We start from the raw sequence: 26366 nt of genomic DNA, 5'->3' as shown, positions 1-26366 counted from the left end.
GCCTATAAAGACAAACACTAAACAGATCATAAAGGGTTTTCAATACTCTGCTAAGAAGCATGTATGAGAAGCATTATGTATGCGCACAGAAGAGTTAACTCTTGAATCCATCCTTACTACAGAGATATCTTATTAATAGCTAAAAGAAAATAATGTCTTATAAACTGAATCCTCCAATACAAATATTCTCTAACTCATGCTATATAAAAATGCCCTTTTTTACTTAATGACAAAAAGGATCCCCAAAATGTGTATATTCGTAAGCAGTATTTTAAAAGTATGAGAGAATATAAGAACTTAAATATTTGCTTTTTAAAAAATGCCGAAGAAAAAATAATTTTTCCTTCTTGCTTCCCTGGTAGTACTTTTATATTTTCACTTTCACATAGATAAATGAAGTCAAGAGTTAAAAGTTTCTATTTCATTGCATTCTATAGCACCACGGAAATAGTGGCACATGTCATTTTTCATTCATTCTGCTTACTTTTATTATTAAGTTCTTAATCAAAGAACATATGCAGAATGATTTTTATTCAGCAGACTTTTCAACACAGAGCTTAGTTTTTCAATGATGATGGAAATTCCAAGCAACAGGATCATTAATTTTTAAAAAGCATACCTAGGAGTGCAGTGAGTTTGGGAAGCAGTCCAACTTGTACCATCTTATTCCTCAGCCCTGTGTCAAAGGACAGGTTTAGTAAAAGTCGGAGGGTGATATTCAGCAGATCTTCATGCTCACAAGGTATCATTTTTACCAGTTTTTCAACAATATCCATTTCCACCTATGTAAAATAATAATACAAATGTAGTGAGGTTCTGTTGCATAATGACAAAAAAGATTACAAATAATTATTTTTTCATTGCTTTTACACTCATGTCTATTTTATAAGTAATTATGTGTTAATCTATATACTCTCATTTTAATCTATAAACTTCTCTAAAATCAATCTTTTGAGGAGAAAAATATATATTTCCATGACATCTTCACTTAATAGCATCAAATGGAAGACAAATTACATTGGGTTATTGAAAACACATTATTGAGCACCACCTACTAAGTGCTAGGCCCTGTGCTAGATCAAACAAGATCTTGTCTTGGCCTTCAAGGGTTCTACAGTCTAAAAAGAGAGCAGAGAAATAGAACAAATAATTAAAATACAATGTGATAAAAATGGAATGCACAAAGTGCCCTGGAAGCAATATGGAAAGAACTACTAAGCTATCTAGTAGAACACAAAGGTTTCAAATTAGGAACAGTTTTAAAAAATGTGTAATATTTGCTCTCTGGTTAAGAAAGGCAATGGCAAATCAGGTAGATGAAAAAGCCAGTGGACAAACACTTAAGCAAAAAGAGCTTGTTTGGGGCACTGCAAGTGCTTTGGTAGTATAAAGTCTATGCTGGGGAGTAGCAGGAGCCTATAAAGACAGACATTAGACAGATTACAAAAAGCTTTTAATGTTCTCCTAAGAAGTTTAACCTTATTCTATAGTTAATCAAGTGTCTTGAATCCAGAGGGTGATATGGTCAGACTAGTAGCATAAAGATAAATACATTAATACATAAATAAATATAAACATAAACAACCTACATATGTACACAAAAAAAGACACGAACCAATGAATAAGGGGGACTGTATAAAATAGACTGGAATATGGAGAGATCGAAGTCAGGCACTTAAGAATATATTGCATTAGACAGGTGGGATGGGATTTGGGTCTAAATCAAAGAAAGGACAAAGAGGATGAATAGGAAAGAATAATTTGAGAGGTGTTTAGGAGATATAGTCAAAGCATTTGAATAAGAAGTGAAGAGAAAGCATTGAAGATGACTTTCAGTTTTTTGGCTTGGTCAATGTGTTAGGGGTCCCAAGACTACCCCCAGGTTCAGCAATTTGCTTAGGAGGACTCACAAGACTCAGCCATGACTCACAAGCCTCACGACCATGATTTATTACAGTGAAAGGACGAACAGTAAAATCAGAAAAGGGAAAAGGCACATGGAGGCAAAGTCCAGAAGAAATTATGGGTAAGCTTCCTAGAATCCTCTCCCGATAGAGCCACACAAGACATGCTCCAGCATTGAACTGAGACTGCAACTCAATGCCCAAGGTTTTTTGTTTTGTTTTTTTATTTGTTTTGTGAGGAAGATTAGCTCTGAGCTAACATCTATTGCCAATCCTCCTCATTTTGCGGAGGAAGATTGGCCCTGAGCTAACAGCTGTGCCCATCTTCCGCCATTTTATGTGGGACGCCTGCCACAGCACTGCTTGATAAGCGGTGCATAGGTCCGCGCCCAGGATCGAACCCGCAAACCCCCCAGGCCGCCAAGCCGGAGCGCGCGAACCCAATCACTACGCCACCAGGCTGGCCCCAATGCCCGAGGGTTTTTTCTTTTTTTAATTTTTTTTTGTTTTTTTTTTGAGGGAGATTGGCCCTGTGCAAACATCTGTTGCCAATCTTCCTCTTTTTCTTTTTTCTCCCCGGAGCCCTAGTACATAGCTGTGTATCATAGTTGTAGAGTTGTGGCTCTTATATGTGGGATGCTGCCTTAGGATGGCCTGATGAGCCGTGAGTAGATCCTTACTCAGGGTCCGAAAGAGTGAACCCCAGGCCGCCGAAGCAGAACAGCGAACTTAACTGCTATGCCACTGGGCCGGCCCCAATGCCCAAGGTTTTTATTGGGGGCTAGTCACATAGAAACCCTCTGCCTAGAACAAACTAAAATTCCAGACTCCCTGAAGAAAAGCAGGAGTTTAGCATAAACCACACTGCTTGTGCAAACAGTTTAGGCACAGTAAATCTACACTTATCAATTAGGGAATAGTGGGAAAACTCCTGAAATCCAACTTCTCAGACACCGGCCAAGGGTCAAGCCCCTGTCAACCCTCTCAGGTCCCTTTTCTGGCACAGTCAATAAGATGGAGGTAAGCGTCATTAATTAAGATCTGTACATTGAAAAACAAGTGTAGAACAAGGAGGGCAAAAAAATATTTTAATTTTTGTCATGTTTAATTTGAGGTGATATTCAGTGGACATTTGGAAAATCTTATAAAACTTAGGAGAGAAGCTGGGCTACGAGTAATAGTTGAAACTCTATGACAGTGGTCAGCAACTAGGGCTAGTGGGTCTAATCTGACCCACCAGGTGTTTTCATACAACCGAAGTGCCAAAAACGGTTTTTGACTTCTACATTTTTAAATGGGTGAAAAAAAATCAAATGAAGAATAATATTTCATGACACATGAAAATTATTTGAAATTCAAATTTCAGTTTCCATAAATAAAGTTTCATTGGAATACAGCCATTCTCATTTTTTTTTTTTTGCGAGGAAGATCGGCCCTGAGCTAACATCTGCCAATCCTCCTCTTTTTGCTGAGGAAGACTGGCCCTGGGCTAACATCCATGCCCATCTTCCTCCACTTTATATGGGACGCTGGCACAGCATGGTCTGACAAGCCGTGCGTCAGTGCGCGACCGGGATCCAAGCGGCCGGGATCCAAACTGGCGAACCCGGGGACACCGCAGAGGAGCACGTGCACTTAACCGCTTGCGCCACTGGGCCGGCCCCCATTCTCATTTTTTAATAGACTGTCCATGCTTGCAATCACGCTACAACAGCAGAGTTGAGTAGTTTAGACAGGGACTGTATGAAATACAAGGCTTAAAATACTGACTAGCCATTTACAGAAAAAGTTTGTTGACCCCTACTCTAGAAGATTACGAAATTGTTTCAAGAGAGGTTGTTTTAGAGCGAGAAATCACAGAGGACAGAACTTATTTGGTAATGTCAGCTCTGTATTCATATTTCTTAAGATAGCAATCAGAAAAATTTGGTTATAAAAATATCTCACGTTTTTCTTACAAAGTGATGGCTAAAAAGAAGAGAAATTCTATAAAACTTCATATTTTTTGGTTAATTACCAAAAGATTTATAAATAATCTTGCTCTACTTTTTCTTTTATTGGAAATCTAAAGCATTTATTTATACCACCCTTTCCATATCTTTATTGTAATCTTTCTCTGACCTCATAAAAATCACATTAATAATTGAGCCCTCAATATTCTTTTTTCCTTTCATTTCATGCAAAGGAGTAAATGTAAATTTTGTTTCTAAACGTTAAATTTACAAACTAACAATGATTTTTCCTTCAGATCTCCATCTACACTCCATGGGCACACTGCAGTCATATCCTAGAGCTCTTCATGAAAAAGTACCAATCCATCTCCAAAGATTCTCTAATTTTGGTTCTCCCTTTCTCCTAATTTAGTCTTCTAAGCTGGCTGAGTCAATCATTGATTTGTTAACTTCTTACAACAATTTCTACAGAGGCCAGTGACAAATGTTTGTCACATTTATACAAAATTATAATTCTGTCACACTAGCTTCACTGATTACAGTGAATAACTTCTTTTCCAGCTTTATTTATTTATTCATTCAACAAATATTTCTTAACTAAGTCCTGAGTACATATTGGTGAACAAAAAAGAAATGGTTCCTGTCTTCATGTAGTTTATATTCTAGAGGAAGTGAAATACAGTAAAGAAACAATTATACAGTTATTTAATTGTACTTCTATAACTAGTATATGTAAGAAAACAACATGGCAGCATGAGAGAATGCAGAGTGGACCTGGTATAATCTCAGTGTGAGGAGCTGTCAAGGAAGGCTTCTCTGAGGAAAAATAATCTTCCAGATGAAGAGAAGTTATCTGAAGTTAGGTGAAGAGACAAAGGAAAGGGTAGTCTAGATGGGAAAAAAAACAGCATGTACAAAAGGGCCTGAGGTGAGATGGGAAACACAGCATTCAAAGAGCTCTTTAAAAACTGTCATTCTGACTACATCGTGGAAAATGTACTAGAAGGAGGCAATAATAGAAATAGATTAATTTAAATGCTATGGAAGTTAGTGATTAAGAAAAGTGGGCAGAACCTCAAACTTGCCCTTAGGATGTAAAAATCCGGAAAGGATGTGGTTCCCACCCTACATGCAAGAAAAATCCAGATACAAAATCATAACTTAAAAAAAACCAACAACCCATCAGAGAGCTGAGGTTGCAGGGATATTAACAGGCCTGAAATATAAGAAAAATTGGAACTCCCCAAGAGACAAGTGTCATGAGCATTCCTTTATATTGGGCAGAGCACTGGAGGAAATGAAAGTTGCCACAGAAGCAGGTAACAAGATTGCACAAAAAAATTTTAAACAAATAGCTAAAGGCCAAGTATGAAGTAGCCTAAGACTATAGCACCCTGAAGCTGCAGATGCTCAGGGAGCTTGCAACCACTTGAAAGCTTCTTTTTTTTTTTTTTTAATTTTATTTATTTATTTCTCCCCCAAAGCCCCAGTAGATAGTTGTATGTCATAGCTGCACATCCTTCTATTTGCTGTATGTGGGACATGGCCTCAGCATGGCCGGAGAAGCGGTGCGTCAGTGTGCGCCCGGGATCTGAACCCGGGCCGCCAGCAGCGGAGCAGGCGCACTTAACCGCTAAGCCACGGGGCCGGCCCTTGAAAGCTTCTTTCCAAGGACCTTATCAGGTCACAAGAAAAACTGGGGACAGGACAGGAAATGGAAGAAAACTTCCCCTCAGTAGCATGTGCCTAGGAGAGGGGTACAGCTGCCACTGGGGAAAAGGCATAAAATCCTGTCCAGATATTTCCCCTCTATATCCCTTAAAAAAACAAAAGACTTAAGTCTCTTAGGGAAGTACAGCAAACCTTGTGATATCTAAAGCACAGGTGAACACCCACTGCAGCTGGGGGAAAGAAACAGAAAAAAAATCCAGAGAAGAGGGTTTGACAGGATGACTTAGGAAGCCCCACCGTTGAGAACCATGGACAAAGGACAAGCCTAAGACTAGCCTAAGGCTAAATCAGAACAAGAAAGAAAGTCTCCTTTCTTCCCCACTCCCTGCCTCTGGCACCGAATTAGCAAAAGCCAAGTAACAAATAATGCAGTATATTTCTGGGGGAGGGTTAAAATGAGGAGAAAGATTCTCTTTGAGGCACATGCATATTGGGAAAGCCTGAAGTGGAGGGTGAAACATGAACACTGAGAAAAACCCTCTGGCAACCAATACCCCACCAAAGACAAGGCAATGCCAGATGAATTTGAAGTTAATAGTGCATGAAGGGTAAACAAAATACAGCTAAACTTCTGACAAGTTAATTCCCCACATTAAAGGCCTAGAAAAAAAGGTCTTCCCATTTCCAGACATAAACAATATTTATCTCAGTCTTTACTAATCTATACATCATGTCTAGCTTTCAACCAAAAATTATAATACATGAAAGAACAAGGAAATAATCCATTGATAAACAGATAAGGCAATCAATAGAACCAGATTCAGATATAATTACCAGACAGAGAATTTAAAATAACTATGATTAATATGTTAAAGGATCTAACAGAAAACATGGATAACATGAATAAACAGATAAATAATTTCACAAAGAGATAATAAAGGAATTAAATGGAAATGCTAAAAACACACACATAATACAGAGATAAAGAAAACCTTCAATGGGCTCATTAGTAAAATTGATATAAGCTAATAATAAGTAAACTTAGAGGCAGGTCAATAGAAATTTTCCAAACTGAACCAAAAAGAAAGAAAGAAAGAAAAATGAAAAGAACAAAACACAGTAACATAGCATCTGGGACCCATGAGACTATATCAAATGGACTAACACGTATAAATCCAGTAGGAGAAGAGAGACAGAATGGGACAGAAGAAATACTTGAAGAGATAATGGCTGAGGATTTTCCAAAAGCAATGAAAGACATTAAACCACAGATACAAGCTCAGAGAACACCAAGTAGAATACAACACACACACACATCTAGACAAATATTCAAACTGCTGAAAACCAAAGATAAAATCTTGGAGGTAGGCAGAAAATCAAAGACTCATTACATATATAGGAGGAAAAATAAGAATTACATCAGACTTCTTATCAAATCTATGCAAGCCAGAAAACAATGGTGTGATATTTATAAAGTATGTCAACTTAGAATTCTGAATTCACTGAAAATATCTTCCAAAAATCAAACATAAAACCAAAAGCTGGTTCTTTGATAATATCAATAATATCGATAAACCAATAACCCATAAAAAAACAGAAGAAACAAATTACCAATATCAATAATGAAACAGGGAAAATAACTTCAGACCTTCAAATATTAAAGACATAAGGGAAGAGTACAAAAAATTTTATGCCATACATTTGACAACATAGATGAAATGGATAAATTCCTTGAAAGATACAAACTACAAAGCTAGCACTCAAAAAGAAATAGATAAGCTGAATAGTCTTATAGGTATTAAAGAATTCAAAGAAAACTCCAGGCCCAGGTGACTTTTTTTACTGGTGAATTCTATTAAACATTTAAGTAGAAATAATACCAATTCTACACAAACCCTTCCAGAAAAATTGAAGAGAGAATGCTTCCCAACTCATTCTATGAGGCCACAGTTACCTTAATAGCAAAACTAGACCGAGACATTATAAGAAAACTATAAACTAGTAATCCCTCATAAACATAGATTAGCTAATCAAATCTAGCAATATATAAAAAGGCAATATATCATGATCAAGTAGTGTTTATCCCCTGAAAGCAAGACTGGCTCAACATTGGAAAGTCAATCAATGCAATTCACTATATCAACAATCTAAAGAAGAAAAACCATGTGATCATCTCAATTGATGAAGAAAAGGCATCTGACAAAATCTAACATCCATTCATGATAAAAAGTCTTGGCAAACTAGAAACAGAACAGAACTTACTTAAACTTATAGAGTATCTACAAAAAACCTAGATAACACTACACTTAATAGTAAAAGACACAGTTTTCCTCTTAAGATCAGTAACAAGGTAGAGATGTCTACTCACAGCATTCCTTTTTAACATCATAGTAGAGGACCTATCCAATACAATAAGGCAAAATAAATAAATAAACAAATAAATAAATAGCAAAAGTACACAGATTAGAATGGAAGAAATACAACTTTTTATTTACAGATACTTAATCGTCCACTTAGAAAATCCCCAGGAATCTACAAAAGCCACTACAACTAAAAAATGAATTTAGCCAGGTCACAAGACACAAGGTCAATATGCATAAATCTGTATTTCTATATAAACTATAACCAACAACAGGAAACTGATAATTTCTTTTCTAAAAACTACCCTTTATAATGGTAAAACACTTAGGTATAAATGTAACAAAATATGTGCAAAATATGTATGCTAAAAACTACAAAATGGGGGCTGGCCCAGTGGCGTAGTGTTTAAGTTCCCACGCTGCACATCAGTGGCCCGGGGTTCGCAGGTTCAGATCCCTGGCACGGACCTACGCACTGCTTATCAAGCCATGCTATGGCAGCGTCCCATACAAAGTAGAGGAAGATGGGCACGGATGCTAACCCAGGGACAATCTTCTTCAGTAAGAAAAGAGGAGGAGTGGCAACAGATCTTAGCTCAGGGCTAATACTCCTCAAAAAAAAACTGAAAAAAAAAAAGAAAAAGTACAAAATGATGGAAGAAATCAAGATCTAAATAAATGGAGAGCTATACCATGTCCATGATTGGAAAATCCAATATGGTTAACATATTGAATTCTGCAAATAGATTCAATGCAATTCCAATCAAGATTCCAGGATTTTTTTTGTTTTAAGAAAGAGACTAGTTGATTCTAAAAGTATATGGAAAGTAAAGGATCTGAAACAGCCAGAATAATTTCGAGAAAGAATAACTACATTTGAGGCCTTACACTATGTGATTTCAAGACTTACTATAAAGCTACAGTAATCAAGACTAAGATGTATTGGCAAAAGCACAGACACATGGATCAAAGGAATAGGAGAGAGAGTCCAAAAATAGAACCACACATACAGAGCTAACTGATTTTCAACAAAGGTAGAAAGGGAATTTCAAGACGGTGCAAAGGAATTTTAGTCTTTTCAACAACTGGTGCTGGAACAATTGGACATTCATATTCAAAACGAATCCTGATCCATACCTTGCACCACATAAAAAAATTAACTAAAAATGGATGGATCATTGACTAAAACAAAAACAGCAAAAACAACAACACAAACCTTATAAAACTTCTCACAGAAAACATGGGAAGAAATTTTGTGACCTTGAATTAGGCAAAGATTTCTTAGATACAACACCAAAATACAATCCATTAAATTTTTTTTTCAATATACTAGACTTCATAACAATTAAAACATTCTATCTTCATAGGAGAATAAAAAGACCAGCCATACAAAAGGAGAAAATACTTGCAAAACATATCATTGATAAAAGACTCATATTCAAAATATAAAAAGAACTCTCAAAACTTAATAAGAAAATGAGCAACCTAAAGAATATATATCCTCTTTGTTGTTGTTCTTAAAATCATATTCTAATATGACTTATTTCCTTTTTGTTATATTTTATTAATATAAGAAATAGGAAAACCCAATTTAAATCAATTGAAAATTTTTTAAAGCAAACTAAATTTTCTTTAAAATATATAACTAAAAAAAAGGTCAGTATTAGTTCACATGTTCAACAGTAAAATGAACACTTTATTTAAATATATAATACAACCTCACAAATAGATCAGCCATCCCTCCCCTCCACCCATTTTAAATAAAATTGCCACAGGCTTCTTCTGTTACTAATTATAATAAGTAAGATTTTTCTTTTGAAAAAGCAAGAGTACACACTGGTTGTTATAGCAAACTTAATAATAAAGTAACCCGGAGAGATTTTTTATTAATATGTATTTCCATTGCAGAGAATGGAATGTAAAATATGTGCTATGTGGTCCAATTGGATGGTTGAACACAAGACACAGCCTTCTAATCATGTCTTTCTGGTTGATGAAGGTCCAAACCCAAAAGCTAAATTTAGTAATCATCTCAACATGCAACGCCCTCTCAATTCTATGTCTATAAAATGGAATTTATAGTTAATTAATACTTGTATTAAACATTCTATATAAAGTGACAGTTTATCAACAATCTATCAGCAAATTTATTTCAGCCTTTAAGTAATTCTTTTTCAGTGTTTCTGGACACCATTTAAAAAATTACTTATACTTAACCTTGCTAAAAAAATTTTTTTTTTTTAAGCATAGATTAAAAAAAATTTTGCCCTGGAGGCAGAGAGAAAGAGTAGGAAGCCAAATACCTGGAGATATTTCCTTGAGCAAATTACCTAATCTCTCTGATCCTCTGCTATTTCATCTTCAAACTTAGGAGATAATTCACTACATCCAGACATAAATGTAAGGGCCAGTCAAGATCTAAAAATTCTGATTCTAGGGGCTGGCCTGGTGGCACAGTGGTTAGGTTCACGCACTCCACTTCAGCAGCCTGGGGTTTGTAGGTTCAGATCCCAGGCACGGACCTACACACTGCTTATCAAGCCATGCTGTGGGGATGTCCCATATAAAGTAGAGGAAGATGGGCACAGATGTTAGCCCAGGGCCAATCTTACTCATCAAAAAAGAGGAGGATTGCTAAAAGACACTAGCACAGGGTTAATCATCCTCAAAAAAAAAAAAAAGCTTCAAGGGGGAGAAGTCAAGATGGCGGCGTAGGCAGACTCTGAATTCACCTCTTCCCGCGGACACAGCCAATTTACAACTACTCTTAGAAAAATTACCCCTGAGAGAGAATTGAAAACTGGATAAGAGGAACTCCTGCAACAAATGACAATCCTAATCGAGGTGGAAGAGGCAGAAATTCCCTGCTGGAGAGCAAAAACACCACCTTCACAAGCCACAGTGCTTCACAGCCACCCGGGATCAGCCCAAAGGTACACAGCCTTCCCTGGAGGAGTGGGGCCCTAAGCCAGGGAGCACTCCCGCTACAGGCATTTTTTGGACCCAGCACAACTGAGACGAGTGGCATAATGTCTGACTTTGCTTGCTACTAAAACATTGGGGAGTACCCCCAGAACAGCTGGTTCACAAAGAAATTAAAACGGGCTCTTAAAGGGCCTACACACAAACTTACCCATTTCAGAAAGCTACCTAAAATCACCAGAAAGAAGGGTGCACAGCCCTTTGGTGAAAAGAGACTCACCTGATAGGCTCTGAATGCATCTCGGTGAGAGGTGAGACCTCAGTGTCCCAGGGATTGGGACATTGGTGGCAACCATTCTTGTGACCTGGTATGGGCGTGCTGACACAGGCGCTGGCAGACGCCACTGGAGTTCACCCTGTGGCCTGCTAGCCCAGGGTCTGCCCCACGGACTAGAGCACCAATTTAATCTGGCTCAAGCAGATCAGGCAGCCCACTCTAGGGACTGGGCCCACCCAACAAGCCCTCGGGCAACTTGTGGGACTGCTAAGGGAGCTGCCTGAATTCTCTGCAGCCTGGCGACTGGGTCCACCTCTGTGGGGCAGGGTGTGTGCAAGGAGTGGCTGGAGAGTATGGGGTGGTGGTGGAATGTGTGGGGCTCCCACCTTGGAGAGACTGGGTCCACTTCAGGAGATCAGGGCGTGTGCACAGGGCAGGACTGTGGTGACTGTGTGTGTGGACCTGTGGGCGGTGGGGCTTGTCAGCTGCAGAAGACTTGTGCTTCTCAAAGAGCCACATAGGGGGTTGGCCCCACCTTCGAAAGCCTGAAACAATTGGGTGCTCCCCTGCCTGGGGCCAGCGCCACCCAGCTGCAATCCTGAGAGAGTTGACAAGAGACCTAAAGCCTCGATGGTTATAGCAATTGTAAGCCCCTGAGCCTAACAACCTGCCATGCTGGGGGCCTATTCACTAAATAGAAATACAGCAACAGGAATGTGCTATTAGACCTTGCAGCAAACTGTGCTGGGGCTCCCCACACCTGATAAAGAGACTGAAGGGCCCACAACAACTACAAGCAGCTGAGCATTACAACCAGCTGGCCAGGGGGACAGCTCAGCCTCCCTGGGCACCTACACGAAGAGCAACCCCGCCACAACAGAAAAACACATGTAGCCCACACAGGGGTCACTCCTGGACCATTTGGAACAGAGGGAAGCACACTGCTGGGCCTCATAAGGCATCACTTATATAAGGTCACCTCTCTGAGAGCAGGAGACGTAGCTGACCTACCTAATACATAGACACAAGCACAGGGAAAGAGACAAAATGAGGAGGCAAAGGAATACGTTCCACGTTAAGGGAACAGGACAAAACCCCAGAAAAGGAACTAAGCGAAACAGAAATGAGCAACCTACCTGAAAGAGAGTTCAAACAAAGAGTGTTAAGGATGCTCGCTGATCTTGGGAGAAGAATGGATGAACTCAGTGAGAACATCAACAAAGAAAGGAAGATATAAAAAAGAGCCAATCAGAAATGAAGAATACAATACTGCAAATGAAAAATTCAATAGAGGGACTCAAAAGCAGAGTAGAGGAAACAGAATAACGGATCTGTGAGCTGGATGAAAGACTAGAATAAATCACCCAAGCTAAACAGATAAAAGAAAAAAGAATTAAAAAGAGTGAGGACAGTCTAAGGGACCTCTGGGACAACATCAAGCACACTAACATCCATATTATAGGTGTCCCGGAAGGAGAAGAGTGAGACAAAGGGGCAGAGAATCTATTTGAAGAAATAATAGCTGAAAACTTTCCTAACCTAAGGAAGGAAACAGACATCCAGGTACAGGAAGCACAGAGAGCACCAAACAAGATAAACCCAAAGAGGCCCACACCAAGACACATCACAATTAAAATGTCCAGAATTAAAGATAAAGAGAGAATCCTAAAAGCCGCAGGAGAAAGACAAGTTACATACAAAGGAAACCTCATAAGGCTATCAGCTGACTTCTCAGCAGAAACCTTACAGGCTAGAAGAGAGTGGTACGATACATTTAAAGTGCTAAAAGGAAAAAACCTAAAGCAAAGAATATTCTACCCAGTGAGGTTCTCATTCAAAATGGAAGGAGAGATAAAAAGCTTCCCAGACAAGGAAAAATTAAAGGAGTTTGTCACCAAGAAAACAGTACTACAAGAAATGCTAAAGGGACTTATTTAAGGGCAAAAGAGAAGACCACAAATAGGAAAAATTATCTATTTCCATGATAAGAGGGTAATGGATACAAATGCACAAAAAAAGAGGTTAGATATAATACCAAAAACATAAAATGTGGGAGGAGGGGAGTTAAAGAATAGAGCTTTCAGACAGAGGTCAAACTAAAGAGACTACCAACTTAACATAGACTCTTGTACACGTAGGTTACTATATATGAACCCCGTGGTAATCACAAACCAGAAACCTATAATAAATACACAAAAAACTAAGAGAAAGGAACCCAAATATAATACTAAAGAAAGCCATCAAACCACAGGAGAAGGCAGCAAAAGAAGAAGAAAGGAACAGAGAAGAACTACTAAACACCGAGAAAAAAAAAGTTAAAAAATGGCAGTAAGTACATACTTATCAATAGCTACTGTAAACGTCAATGGGCAAAATGCTCCAATTAAAAGGCATAGGGTGGCTGACTGGATAAAAAAACAAGACCCATATATGTGCTGCATACAAGAAACACACTTCAGACCTAAAGACGCTCACAAAGTGAAAGTAAAACAATGGAAAAAGATACTCCATGCTAATGGTAATGAGAAGAAATCTGGGGTAGCAATACTCATATCAGACAAAATAGACTTTAAAACAAAAACTGTAAAAAGAGACAAAGAAGGGCACTACATGATGATCAAGGGAACAATCCAACAAGGGGATATAACACTTGTAAATATCTATGCACCCAACACAGGAGCACATAAATATATAAAGCAATTATTAACAGACATAAAAAGAGAAATAGACAGTAATAGTAGGGGACTTTAACACTCCCCTTACACCAAGGGATAGATCATCCAAACAGAAGATCAATAAGGAAACACTGGACTTAAATGACACACTAGAACAAATGGACCTAGTAGATATATACAGAACATTCCATCCAAAAACCAAAGAATACACATTCTTTTCAAATGCACATGGAACATTCTCCAGGACTGATCACATATTAGGCCACAAAACAAGTCTCCATAAATTGAAGAAGACTGAAATAATACCAAGTATCTTTTCTGACCACAACGGTATGAAACTAGAAATCAACTGTAGGAAGAAAATCAGAAAAGCCAAAAATATGTGGAGATTAAACAAAATGCTACTGAGCAACAACTGGGTCAACAAAGAAATCAAAGGAGAAATCAAAAAATACTTGGAGACAAATGAAAGTGAAAATACGACATGCCAGAATTTATGGGATATGGCAAAAGCAGTTCTAAGAGGGAAGTTTATAGCAATACAGGCCTATCTCAACAAACAAGAAAAATCTCAAATAAACAATCTAACAATGCACCTAAAGGAACTGGAAAAAGAAGAACAAGCAAAGCCCCAAATCAGTAGAAGAAGGGAAATAATAAAAATCAGAGCAGAAATAAATGAAATAGAGACTAAAAAAAAATAGAAAAAATTAATAAAACCAATAGCTGGTTCTTTGAAAAGATAAACAAAATTCACAAACCTTTAGCTAGAATCATCAAGAAAAAAAGAGAGAAGGCTCAAATAAGTAAAATCAGAAATGAAAGAGGAGAAATTACAACGGACACTTCAGAAATACAAAAGATTATAAGAGAATACTATGAAAAGCTATTTGCCAACCAATTGGACAATCTGGAAGAAATGGATAAATTCTTAGTATCATACAAGCTGCCACAACTGGATCAAGAAGAAATAGAGAATTTGAATGGATCAACCACCAGTAAGGAGATCGAAACAGTAATCAAAAACTTCCCCAAAAATAAAAGTCCAGGACCAGACAGATTTCCTGGTGAATTCTACCAAACATTCAAAGAAGATTTAATACCTATCCTTTTCAAACTCTTCCAAAAAATTGAGGAGGGGTGAATCTCCCTAACTCATTCTATGAAGCCAACATTACCCAGATACCAAATCCAGACAAGGACAATACATAAAAGAAAATTATAGGCCAATATCACTGATGAACGTCGATGCAAAAAACCTCAACAAAATACTAGCAAATCGCATACAATAATATATTAAAAAGATTATACACCATGATCAGGTGAGATTTACTCCAGGGATGCAGGGATGTTTCAACATTGGCAAATCAATCGTGATACACCACATTAATAAAATCAAGAATAAAAATCACATGATCATCTCAATAAATGCAGAGAAAGGATTTGACAAGATACAGCATCCATTTATGATAAAAACTCTGAATAAAATGGGTAAAGAAGGAAAGCACTTCAACATAATAAAGGCCATATATGACAAACCCACAGCTAATATCATCCTCAATGGTGAAAAAGTGAAAGCTATCCCTCTAAGAACAGGAACCAGACAAGGATGCCCACTCTCACCACTCCTATTTAACATAGTTTTGGAAGTCCTAGGCAGAGCAATCACGCAAGAAAAAGAAATAAAAGGGATCCAAACTGGAAAGGAAGAAGTGAAACTGTCATTATGTGCAGATGACAGGATTTCATATATAGAAAACCCTAAAGAATCCACCAAAAAACTTTTAGAAGTGATAAACGAATACAGTAAAGTTGCAGGATACAAAATCAACATACAAAAAGCAGTTGCATTTCTATACACTAACAACGAAGTAGCAGAAAGAGAAATTAAGAATACAATCCCATTTACAATTGCAACAAAAAGACTAAAATACCTAGGAATAAACTTAACCAAAGAGGTGAAAGATCTGTACACTGAAAACTATAAAACATTGTTGAAAGAAATTGAAGAAGATACAAAGAAATGAAAAGATATTCCGTGCTCTTGGATTGGAAGAATTAACATAGTTAAGATGTCCATACTTCCTACAGCAATCTATAGATTCAATGCAATCCCTATCAAAGTTCCAACAACATTTTTCACAGAAATAGAACAAAGAATCCTAAAATTTATATGGAACAACAAAAGACCCCAAACAGCTAAAGGAATCCTGAGAAAAAAGAACAAAGCTGGAGGTATCACACTCCTTGATTTCAAAATATACTACAAAGCTATAGTAACCAAAACAGCATGATACCGGCACAAAAACAGACACACAGATCAATGGAATAGAATCGAAAGCCCAGAAATAAACCCACACATCTATGGACAGCTAATCATCGACAGAGGAGCCAAGAACATACAATGGAGAGAGGAAAGTCTCTTCAACAAATGGTGTTGGGAAAACTGACAGCCACATGCAAAAAAATGAAAGTAGACCATTACCTTTCACCATACACAAAAACTAATTCCAAATGGATTAAAGACTTGAATGTAAGACCTGAAACCATGAAACTTCTAGAAGAAAACATAGGCAGTACGCTCTTTGACATTGGTCTTAGCAACCTATTTTCATGCCTGGTCACCATGTCTGACCAGGCAAGAGAAACAAGAGAAAAAATAAACAAATGGGACTACATCAAACTCTAAAAGGCTTCTGCACAGCAAAGGAAACCATCAACAATACGAAAAGACAACCTAACAATTGGGAGAAGATATTTGCAAACCATACATCTGATAAGTGGTTAATCTCCAAAATATATAAAGAACTGATGCATCTCAACAACAAAAAAACTAACAACCCAATTAAAAAATGGGCAAAAGAGCTGAACAGACATTTCTCCAAAGAAGATATACAGATGGCCAACAGACACATGAAAAGATGTTCAACATCATTAATTATCAGGGAAATGCAAATCAAAACTACAATGAGATATCACCTCATGCCCATCAGAATGCCTATAATTAACAAGACAAGAAACAATAAGTGTTGGAGAGGATGTGGAGAGAAGGGAACTCTCATACACTGCTGGTGGGAGTGCAAACTCGTACAGCCACTATGGAAAACAGTATGGAGGTTCCTCAAAAAATTAAGTATAGAACTACCATACGATCCAGCTATTCCTCTGCTGGGTATTTATCCAAAGAACGTGAAAACACCAATGCGTAAAGATACATGCACCCATCTTCACTGCAGCATTGTTCACAATAGCCAAGACTTGGAAGCAGCCTAAGTGCCCATCAAGGGACGAGTGGATAGAGAAGACGTGGTATATACACAATGGTATACTACTCAGCCATAAGAAATGATGAAATCCAGCCATTTGTGACAACATGGATGGACACTGAGGGTATTATGCAAAGTGAAATAAGTCAGAGGGAGAAGGTCAAATACCGTATGATCTCACTCATTAAGTAGTAGATAATAGCAACAACACACAAACACATAGAGACAGATATTGGATTGGTGGTTACCAGAGGGAAGGGGGCAAGGAGGAGGGTGAAAGGGATAATTAGGCACATGTGTGTGGTGATGGATTGTAATTAGTATTTGGGTGGTGAACATGAGAACATGATGTAATCCATGCAGAAATAGAAGTATAATAATGTACACCTGAAATTTACACAATGTTATAAACCAATGTTATCGCAATAAACAAACAAAAAAGCTTCAAAATAAACAAATAAAAATTCTGATTCTATCCAATGCCCTTAAATAAAACCATTTCTTTCACAATAAAAGATGAAATGTATACCATCTACAGTAAAAAATCTGGCTAATCAAATCACTCTTATGACCTTGGATGAATTACCTCCTCTGAACCTCAGTTTTTCCTCTTCAATAAAAAATGAGGTTTGATGAGGCAATTTATATTGTATCTTCCAAAACTCTGATCTTAGCAGAAAATAACTTTTAATAATATTCTTGAGATCATTTTTGATAGATGACACATAAGAGGTATTACCTAAATACAAATCTAATCAACACATAGTAGACACATGCTGATGGCAAATCAATTTGAATTCTGTGAACCTACTAAAGGTGAATTTAATCTAACACATAAATGAAAGACTATACTTCAACTTATAGTAAGGGGAAGCAACTATTTAGCCACACTCGAACTACTCAGGAGCATATATATCATCATGTCATCATATTCTTAAATATAAGATCAATGAAAACAAAAACATGTTTATGATTAATCTTTCTAAGTAAATTCAATCTTAAAACAATATCACCAATAATTAAAAGCCAATGATGAAAATGATACTAAATATCTGTGGGTAAAATGAAATTTCATATATTTCAAGTATCAGAATTCAAGGCACTTATTAAATCTGATAAATCAATCTTAGGTTTTCAAAGAGCATGCCATGTCACTTAATAAGCATAAGCTACTTCCTAGTTCATTTGATTTTAAAAGAAGAAAAAAGAGTAGGCAGACATACTATATATTTAGACTACCTGAAAGAGAATCCACTTATACCAATAATACATAATCATCTAATGATTTTTTTTTTGTGAGGAAGATCAGCCCTGAGCTAACATCCATGCTAATCCTCCTCTTATTGTTTTTTTTTTTGCTGAGGAAGACTGGCTCTGAGCTAATATCTATTGCCAATCCTCCTCCTGTTTTTTTTTCCCCCCAAAGCCCCAGTAGATAGTTGCATGTCATAGTTGCACATCCTTGTAGTTGCTGTATGTGGGACGCGGCCTCAGCACGGCCGGAGAAGCGGTGCGTAGGTGTGCACCTGGGATCCGAACCCGGGCCGCCAGCAGCAGAGCACGCACACTTAACTGCTAAGCCACAGGGCCAGCCCTCATATAATGATTTGCATTAGCATATAGTTCTAAAATGGTTGTCCATGGAGTTAAGGCCAATGATCCAGTAATTCCATTTCTAGGGATCTATCCTAACAAAATAATCAGCTAAAATTACAAACAACTTAATAGGTGAAAACAAGGTATGGTTAATGTATGATATATTCATTATAACATTACGCTAACAAAGACTTTTTAATGACTGTGGGAAAAAGAAGATAATTTTTATTCTATCTTTATATATTTCATATATATCATATATCATTATATGTTTCATATATATTTCATATATCATAATATATATATATTATGAATATTATTCAGAAGAGGAAATAATACACGATCAACTTGTATTTCTCAAAGACCATTGCACCATCACAACATAAGATGGCAAACAGGAGCCTACTGTAATAATTCAAATAAGTGATAAGAGGCTATAAATAAAGAGGGCATGAACTAATATAATGGCACTGAGAACAGAAAGAAGAGATAGCTTCAAGAGATACTTAAGAAGCAGAATCAACAACTGGTTACCAATTGGAATGGTAGATGAGAAAAAAAAGACTGGGATAAACTGTATTCCAAACACTAGTGTCAGAAATGCAGGAGAAAAAATACTTTAGGGGAAAATAATAAGGCCAGATCACTCTGAAGTAGAATCTTAATTTAAATTACTTTCTATATATTATGTTTAATATGGAAAGATTCATTCTATACAATATACTAGAAAAAAATTTTATCCAGAAAGCTTCAATTATCTGCAATATTAACTAATATGGAATATATTTTCTAATGAAGCCATTTAAGTGAGTTATTGCTATAGTAAAATCTTCATTCAGAATTATCTTAATAGGAGGATAATGTGTTTACTTTTATCAAAATATTCTAACTTGAAAATGGTGAACATGGAATGTTTCACTGTAAGTTACCATATCATTTTTATTCTCCATAAAAATGCTGAGTTTCTTCAAGAATGATACAACTAGAATAAGCAGCTCAAAATTGTCTCGATCAAGAGCCTTCACCAGCATGTGAACTATGTTCTTGTTCCTCATCTTCAGTTCTGTACGTGTATCCTCAGCAAGATTCAGAAGCAAATAAAGAGCAACTAGAAAAGTAAAATAGATGAGAGTTAAATGATTGGCATATTGAATCAGCATTTTTTTTTTTTTTTGTGAGGAAGATCAGCCCTGAGCTAACATCCATGCCAATCCTCCTCTTTTTTTGCTGAGGAAGAACAGCCCCGAGCTAACATCTATTGCCAATCCTCCTCCTTTTTTTCCCCCCCTTTTTCTCCCCAAAGACCCAGGAGATAGCTATATGTCATAGTCGCACATCCTTCTAGTTGCTGTATGTGGGATGTGGCCTCAACATGGCCAGACAAGCGGTACGTCGGTGCACGCCCGGGATCCAAACCCGGGCCACCAGTAGCAGAGCGTGCTCACTTAACCGCTAAGCCACCGGGCTGGCCCTGAATCAACAATTTAATAAATCATTTCTACAAAGTAAGAGATGTAGTTCTAAGAAGATAATATATTACTTTGAAAATTTTAACTAGTTATTAATTATATTCATTAGAAACCATTTACTTTTGAGTGACATATATGTTACATAAAATAAAACATGTAATATATATAAAATAATATTCTTATGATACTGAGAAGGACACAAGAACCAAAATAAGACAATTGTTCCTACCCTCTTGGAGCTTGGAGCTTAATAGTAATCAAATGGTGATTAAAGGTATATGTTAACAATTAATAAAACAGGCAAACGGGAAAATAATTTTATACACGTACAAAACAAGGTAAAGCTTCAACAACTAGGGGATGCTGTGTTAAAAAGAGCTATAATCCAAAATATATACTATAGCTAGTGCTGAATTTGAGGCTACTAAAACCTATTTTTCACATTCAAACTGATTTTCTAATAGTCACTACAGGAAATGGCTATATAAAATTCACTAACACAATTGTTACACTAGACAAAGTTGAGGTCACTATCCACTAGTTCTAAGCAAAATTTCTTTTAGATACCTGTAATAAACATGCTTAGGTTCTGATAAGAAATTCATATAATTGTTCCCTTTTGACAACGAGAATTATGTGACAGATAATGTTTTCCATTTTGCCTCAACTGATAGGAAGCTTCAGAGTTAAGACTTGAAAGGTTTCTTTTAGAATTATGTAGGTTATTATGGTCAACATAGTCTTTTTGTTCTCCTTTGGCCTTGATTTTACTCATTATTTTAGTATTTCCCTTCATGTATTCTTTTTGGTTTTTTTTTTTTGTGAGGAAGATCAGCCCTGAGCTAACATCTATTGTCAATCTTCTTCCCTTTTTTTTTCCCTTTTTCTCCCCAAAGCCCCAGTAGATAGTTGTATGTCATAGTTGCACATCCTTCTAGTTGCTGTATGTGGGACGCCGCATCAGCATGGCCAGACAAGCAGTGCGTCAGTGCGGGCCCAGGATCCGAACCCGGGCCGCCAGTAGTGGAGCGTGCGCACTTAACTGCTAAGCCACGGGGCCAGCCCATCCCTTCAGGTATTCTTATAAAGCATCTCTAAACCTTTACGAAAAGAAGACATATATGTATACATAAATATTAAATTTAATTTAACAAATATTTGAGATAGAAAGGTAATTCACACTAATTATGTACCTAGTGTAGGCTAGGCACTGTACTAGTTGATATTTAAACAGTAACCCATTTTAATTTTAAGACAATTTTATGAGGAAAGAAGTGTTATAAAAATTTTACCGATGGGGAATCCCAAATTCAGAGAAGTTAAATAACCTGCCCTAGCCACACAGCAAGACAGTAGTAGAGCTAAATTAAAATTCAAGCCCATCAGAATCCAGAGCTCACACATTTACACTACTGCATCATGCTGACTTTACAGGTAAGGCACTATTAAAAGGTTTTAAAGTTGTGTTGAAAAGCATATATAGTAGGCTTCTGCTTGCAACCAAGACAGATGTAGTGGGTTGAACAGTGTTCTCTCAAAATTTATGTCCACCCAGAACCTCAGAATATGACCTTATTTGGAAATAGGGTCTTGATAGTAAGTAATTAGTTAAAATGAGGTCAGAAGGATTAGGATGGACCGTGACTAGTGTCCTTATAAGAAGAGGAGAGGACATAACAGTGACAGATACAGTGAGAAGGCCATGTAAAGATGAAGGCAGAGACTGAAGTGATGCAGCTACAGCCAAGGAACACCAAGGACTGTCAGGAGCCACCAAAAGCTAGAAAGAGACAAGGAAAGATTCTTCTCTAGAGTCTTCAGGGAGAGAATGGCCCTGCTGACACCATGATTTTGGCTTTCTAGGCCCCAGAACTGTGAGAGAATAAATTTCTGTTGTTTTAAACCACCCAGTTTGTGGTACTTTGTTTTGGCAGCTCTAGGAAATTAATACAATAGAGTAAGAGGGGCAACATTTTAAACCCTCATCTGAAACGACAACAAGAAAAAAACCCAGACTAAAAATACATGAAATGAAGGTTTTCACAACATTGGACATCAGATAATGAAGAATAGTGATTCTTGAGAGATAAGAAACAAATGAGATGGCCCTATGATTGCCCAAGAATATTGCCTTGAGAGTTTCCAGGTCACAACACAGGGAGGCAAAATCTCAGCAGAAGCCAAAAGAATCCCTGAGTTGAAGAGACAGAACCAAGAGACCAGAAAAGCCAAGGCAGCTAGAGTTCACAGAAAAGATTATCAGAGAGGAGAGAGCTGCAGAGAGAGAGAACTCTGGAGTTCAACAGAGGACTACCTTGTGTATTGAGCAGAGTACCGACTAGCCACATGTGTTAGGAATCTAACTACGGCTGGGGACAGAACAAAATGAGAGAAATAAAAGAAAAAGTACATGGTGCACACAGAAGGCTGGAAATAATGCCTGTTTCTACCAGCCATTCTAGAAACTTCATAATTCATGGGGCATTGGGTAGAGTACTCAGAGGGTCTTGCCTTAGTAGTTAGGAATAATTAGCTTTAGACTAAATGCTGCTCATGTCCAGACTAATAGATGATAAGAGCAAGATCCAGGGGCCGGTCTGGTGGCACAAGTGGTTAAGTACGTGCGCTCTGCTGCAGTGGCCCAGAGTTCGCCGGTTTGGATCCCGGGCATGCACCGATGCACTGCTTGTCAAGCCACGCTGTGGCGGCATCCCATATAAAGTGGAGGAAGATGAGCATGGATGTTAGCCCTGGGGCCAGTCTTCCTCAGCAAAAAAAGAGGAGGATTGGCAGATGTTAGCTCAGGGCCGACCTTCCTCACCAAAAAAAAAAAAAAAGCAAGATCCAAAAGAATCAAACTGTTTCCAAGTAATTTAACTACATCTCAGAACAAAGCTCAAGAATATTTATAGGAATAAAAAAAATCCAACACATAACAATGTAAATTTCACACTGTCTGCCATATAATCAAAGATTATCAGCCACTCAAAAAAGCAAGACAATACAACCCATATGGAGAAGAAAAATCAGCCAATTGAAACTGTCTCAGAACTGACACCAAGGTTAGAATGATCAGACAGGAACATTAAAACAGTTCTATAACTGTACTCCATATGTTCTACAAGTTAAGTAGAGACATGGGGGATATAAAAAAAAATTCAAATCAAACTTCTGGCATTGTAAACTACAATGCCTGAGACTGTATATCAAATGGAATTGACAGAAGTTTAGATACTGGGGAAGAAAAGATTAGTGAAATTGAAGACATAACCATAGAAACTATCCAATATTAAACATACAAAGAAAAAAAACAGCAGCAAAAAGGTAAAGAGTACCAGTCAACTATGGAACAGTTTCAAGTTGCCTAATATACCTTAATTGGAGTCCCTGAAGGAATAAAAACCAATAATTTTCCAAATTTGATAAAAATTATAAACCCACAGTCTCAACAAGGTAACTGAACCCCAATAACAAGAAACATGAAGAAAAATACACCAAGGCATGTCATAATCAAACTGGTCAAAACAAATGATAAACAGACAATCTTAAAAGTAGGCAGAGAAAAAGAAACTTTAGGTACAGATGAAAAAAGATAAGGATAAAAGCAGACTTCTCATCAAAAACAACACAAGCAAGTCAACAGCGGAACATGTTGAAAGATTAGAAAGAAAAAAGTTGTCTAATTCATCATCAGTAAATCTGTCCTATAAGACATATTAAAGGAAATCTTTCAGGCAGAAATAAAATGACACCAGAGAGAAATATGTGTCTATTTAAAGGAATAAGATTAGTGGACATGGTAACTATATATGTAAATATATAAGATTTTTTTCTTACTAGTTGAATATCTTCCAAGTAAAATTGAGTGTTTATAAATGTTTGGAGGGTTTATAACATATATAAGTATAATAAATGTTAACTATAGAAGCATCAAGTTGAGGAGAGGAGAAATGAGAATAACGGTCCTTATTCTAGATGAAGTGATACAGTATTACTTGGAGGTAGAACTTAACTTATGATAAATTAAAGATGTATACTTGAAGGCAGACAACTTATAATTAATTAAAGATGTATAATACAAACATTGACGCAAACAATAACAAAAGAGTTATAGCTAAGCCAACAATGGAGATAAAATGGGATTAAAAAATTCTCCACCAACAAGAAGGTAGACAAGGAGGAAAAAGATGACCAAAAAAAAAAAAAAAAACGGCAAGCAAGACTCAACTATATGCTGTGTATAAGAAACAGCACAATTTAATATAAACACATAAATAAGCTAAAAGGAGGGACAAATATACATCATGCTAACATTAGTCATGAGAAAGCTGGAGTATCTATATTAGCACAAGAAAAAGTAGATTTCAGACTAAAGAATATTACCAGAGATAATGAAGATCATTTAATAAGGACAATTCATCAAGAGGACATTACAACCCTACATCTGTTTGTCCTTCAGAATAAAGCTTCAAAATATATGGAGCAAAACCTGATAGAACTGAAGAAGAAACAGTCATACCCACAATTATAGTCAGAGATTTTAATATTACATTCTCAATAGTTAATAGAACAAGTACTGAAAAAATCAACAAGATGTAAAGACTTGAACACATTATGAGCTGATTTCACCTCACTGACATTTATAGAACACTCTACCCAACAATAGCAGCATGCACCCTCAATTGCACATGTAGCATTTGCTGAGACCATATTCTAGACTATCAAACAAGTCTCAATAAATTTAGGATTCAATTCATACAAATTATTTTCTCTGACAACAATGGGATTAAATAAAAAATCAGTAACAAAATCTCTGAGAAATCCACAAATATTTGGAAACAAAATAACTCCCTTCTAAATAATCTACAGGTCAAAGAAGAAATAAAAACAGGAATTGGAAAGTATTTTGAACTGAACGAAAATGATACCAGGACATACCAAAATCTGTGATACACCGCCAAAGCAGCGCTTAAAGAGAAATTTATAGCCCTAAACATCTTTATTATTGAAGAAGAAAGGTCTTGGATGAATGACCTCAGCTTCCACCTTAAGAAACTACAAAAGGAAGAACAAATTAAACCCAAAGTAAGTTAAACAAAGGAAATAATAAAGATCAGAACGGAAATCAATGAAATAGAAAACATAAATATACAGAAAATCAATGAAACCAAAGTTGGTTCTTCAAGAAGATCAAAAAATCGATAATCTTCCAAGTAGAATGATCAGGAGGGAAACAAAGACATAATGTACCAATTTCTGGATTGACAGAAAATATCAGTACCGATTCTATACATATTAAGAGAATATAAAGGAATATTAACATAGAACAACTTGAAATGCACAAATTCCTTTAAAGATTCAATCTAATAGACCTCACTCAAGAAAAAATAGAGAACATGAATAGTACTACATCTATTAAAGAAATTGAATTTGCTGTTTAAAATATTCTCAAATAAAGAAAACTCTAGGGCTCAGATGGCTTCACTGGAATATCCCATAAATCATTTAAAGAAGAAATAATACCAATTCTGCACATAGTCTGCCAGAAAGTTGAATAAGAGGGAATACATTCCAACTCAATCTATGAAGCCAGCATTACCATGATGCCAAAACCAGATAAAGATTTTTATAAGAAAAGAAAACTACACACAAACATCCCTTATGGACAAAAAAGCAAAAATTATACACAAAATTTTAGAAAATTTAATCCACCAATATACAAAAAGGATAATACAAGTGGATTTTAATCCAAGAGTCCAAGGTTGACTTGACATTTGAAATCCAATTAATGCAATTCACTATATAAACACACTAAAAACATAAATAAAAGGTTTCCAAATTTGAAAAGATGAAATGTATTTGCGACACTTAATCATCTATGTAGGAAATATAGTGGAATCTACAAAAAAGTTACCAGAACTAATTAATAAGTGAGTTCACCAAGGTTGCAGGATACAGGACCAATATACCAAAACTAATTATATTTCTTGATACTAGCAACAAATAATCAGAAATTGAGATTTTTTAAAAAAGAGTATTCACAATAGCAACAAAAAATTATGAAATGCTTAGGGATAAATCTGACAAAAGATAGGAAAAACCTGAAAACAACAAAACACCACTATGAGAAATTAAAGATCTAAATAAATGGAGACATATATCTTTTTCTTGGGTCAGAAGACTCAATATTGTTAAGATGTCAATTCTTCCCAAATAATTATATACATTCAATGCAACCTGAACCAATATACCCCAATTTTTTTTGTGGAAATGA

General features: G+C 36.5%; 1 protein-coding gene across 2 annotated transcripts in view; it reads right to left on the bottom strand.

The window, feature by feature from the left end:
* Positions 1-26366, bottom strand: part of KIFAP3 (kinesin associated protein 3) — a 171568-nt gene that overhangs the window by 96623 nt on the left and 48579 nt on the right. For both annotated transcript variants that reach the window (XM_058540099.1, XM_058540101.1), the window contains exons 9-10: positions 19553-19731; positions 620-782 (exon numbers count right to left, since the gene is read on the bottom strand). In XM_058540099.1, coding sequence (XP_058396082.1) covers positions 620-782; positions 19553-19731 — 342 coding nt within the window. The remainder of the gene's footprint in view (positions 1-619; positions 783-19552; positions 19732-26366) is intronic.

This window comes from Diceros bicornis, chromosome 4, assembly GCF_020826845.1.
Source record: "Diceros bicornis minor isolate mBicDic1 chromosome 4, mDicBic1.mat.cur, whole genome shotgun sequence".
Taxonomy (NCBI): Eukaryota; Metazoa; Chordata; class Mammalia; order Perissodactyla; family Rhinocerotidae; genus Diceros; species Diceros bicornis.
This window is presented reverse-complemented; position numbering and strand designations above follow the sequence as displayed.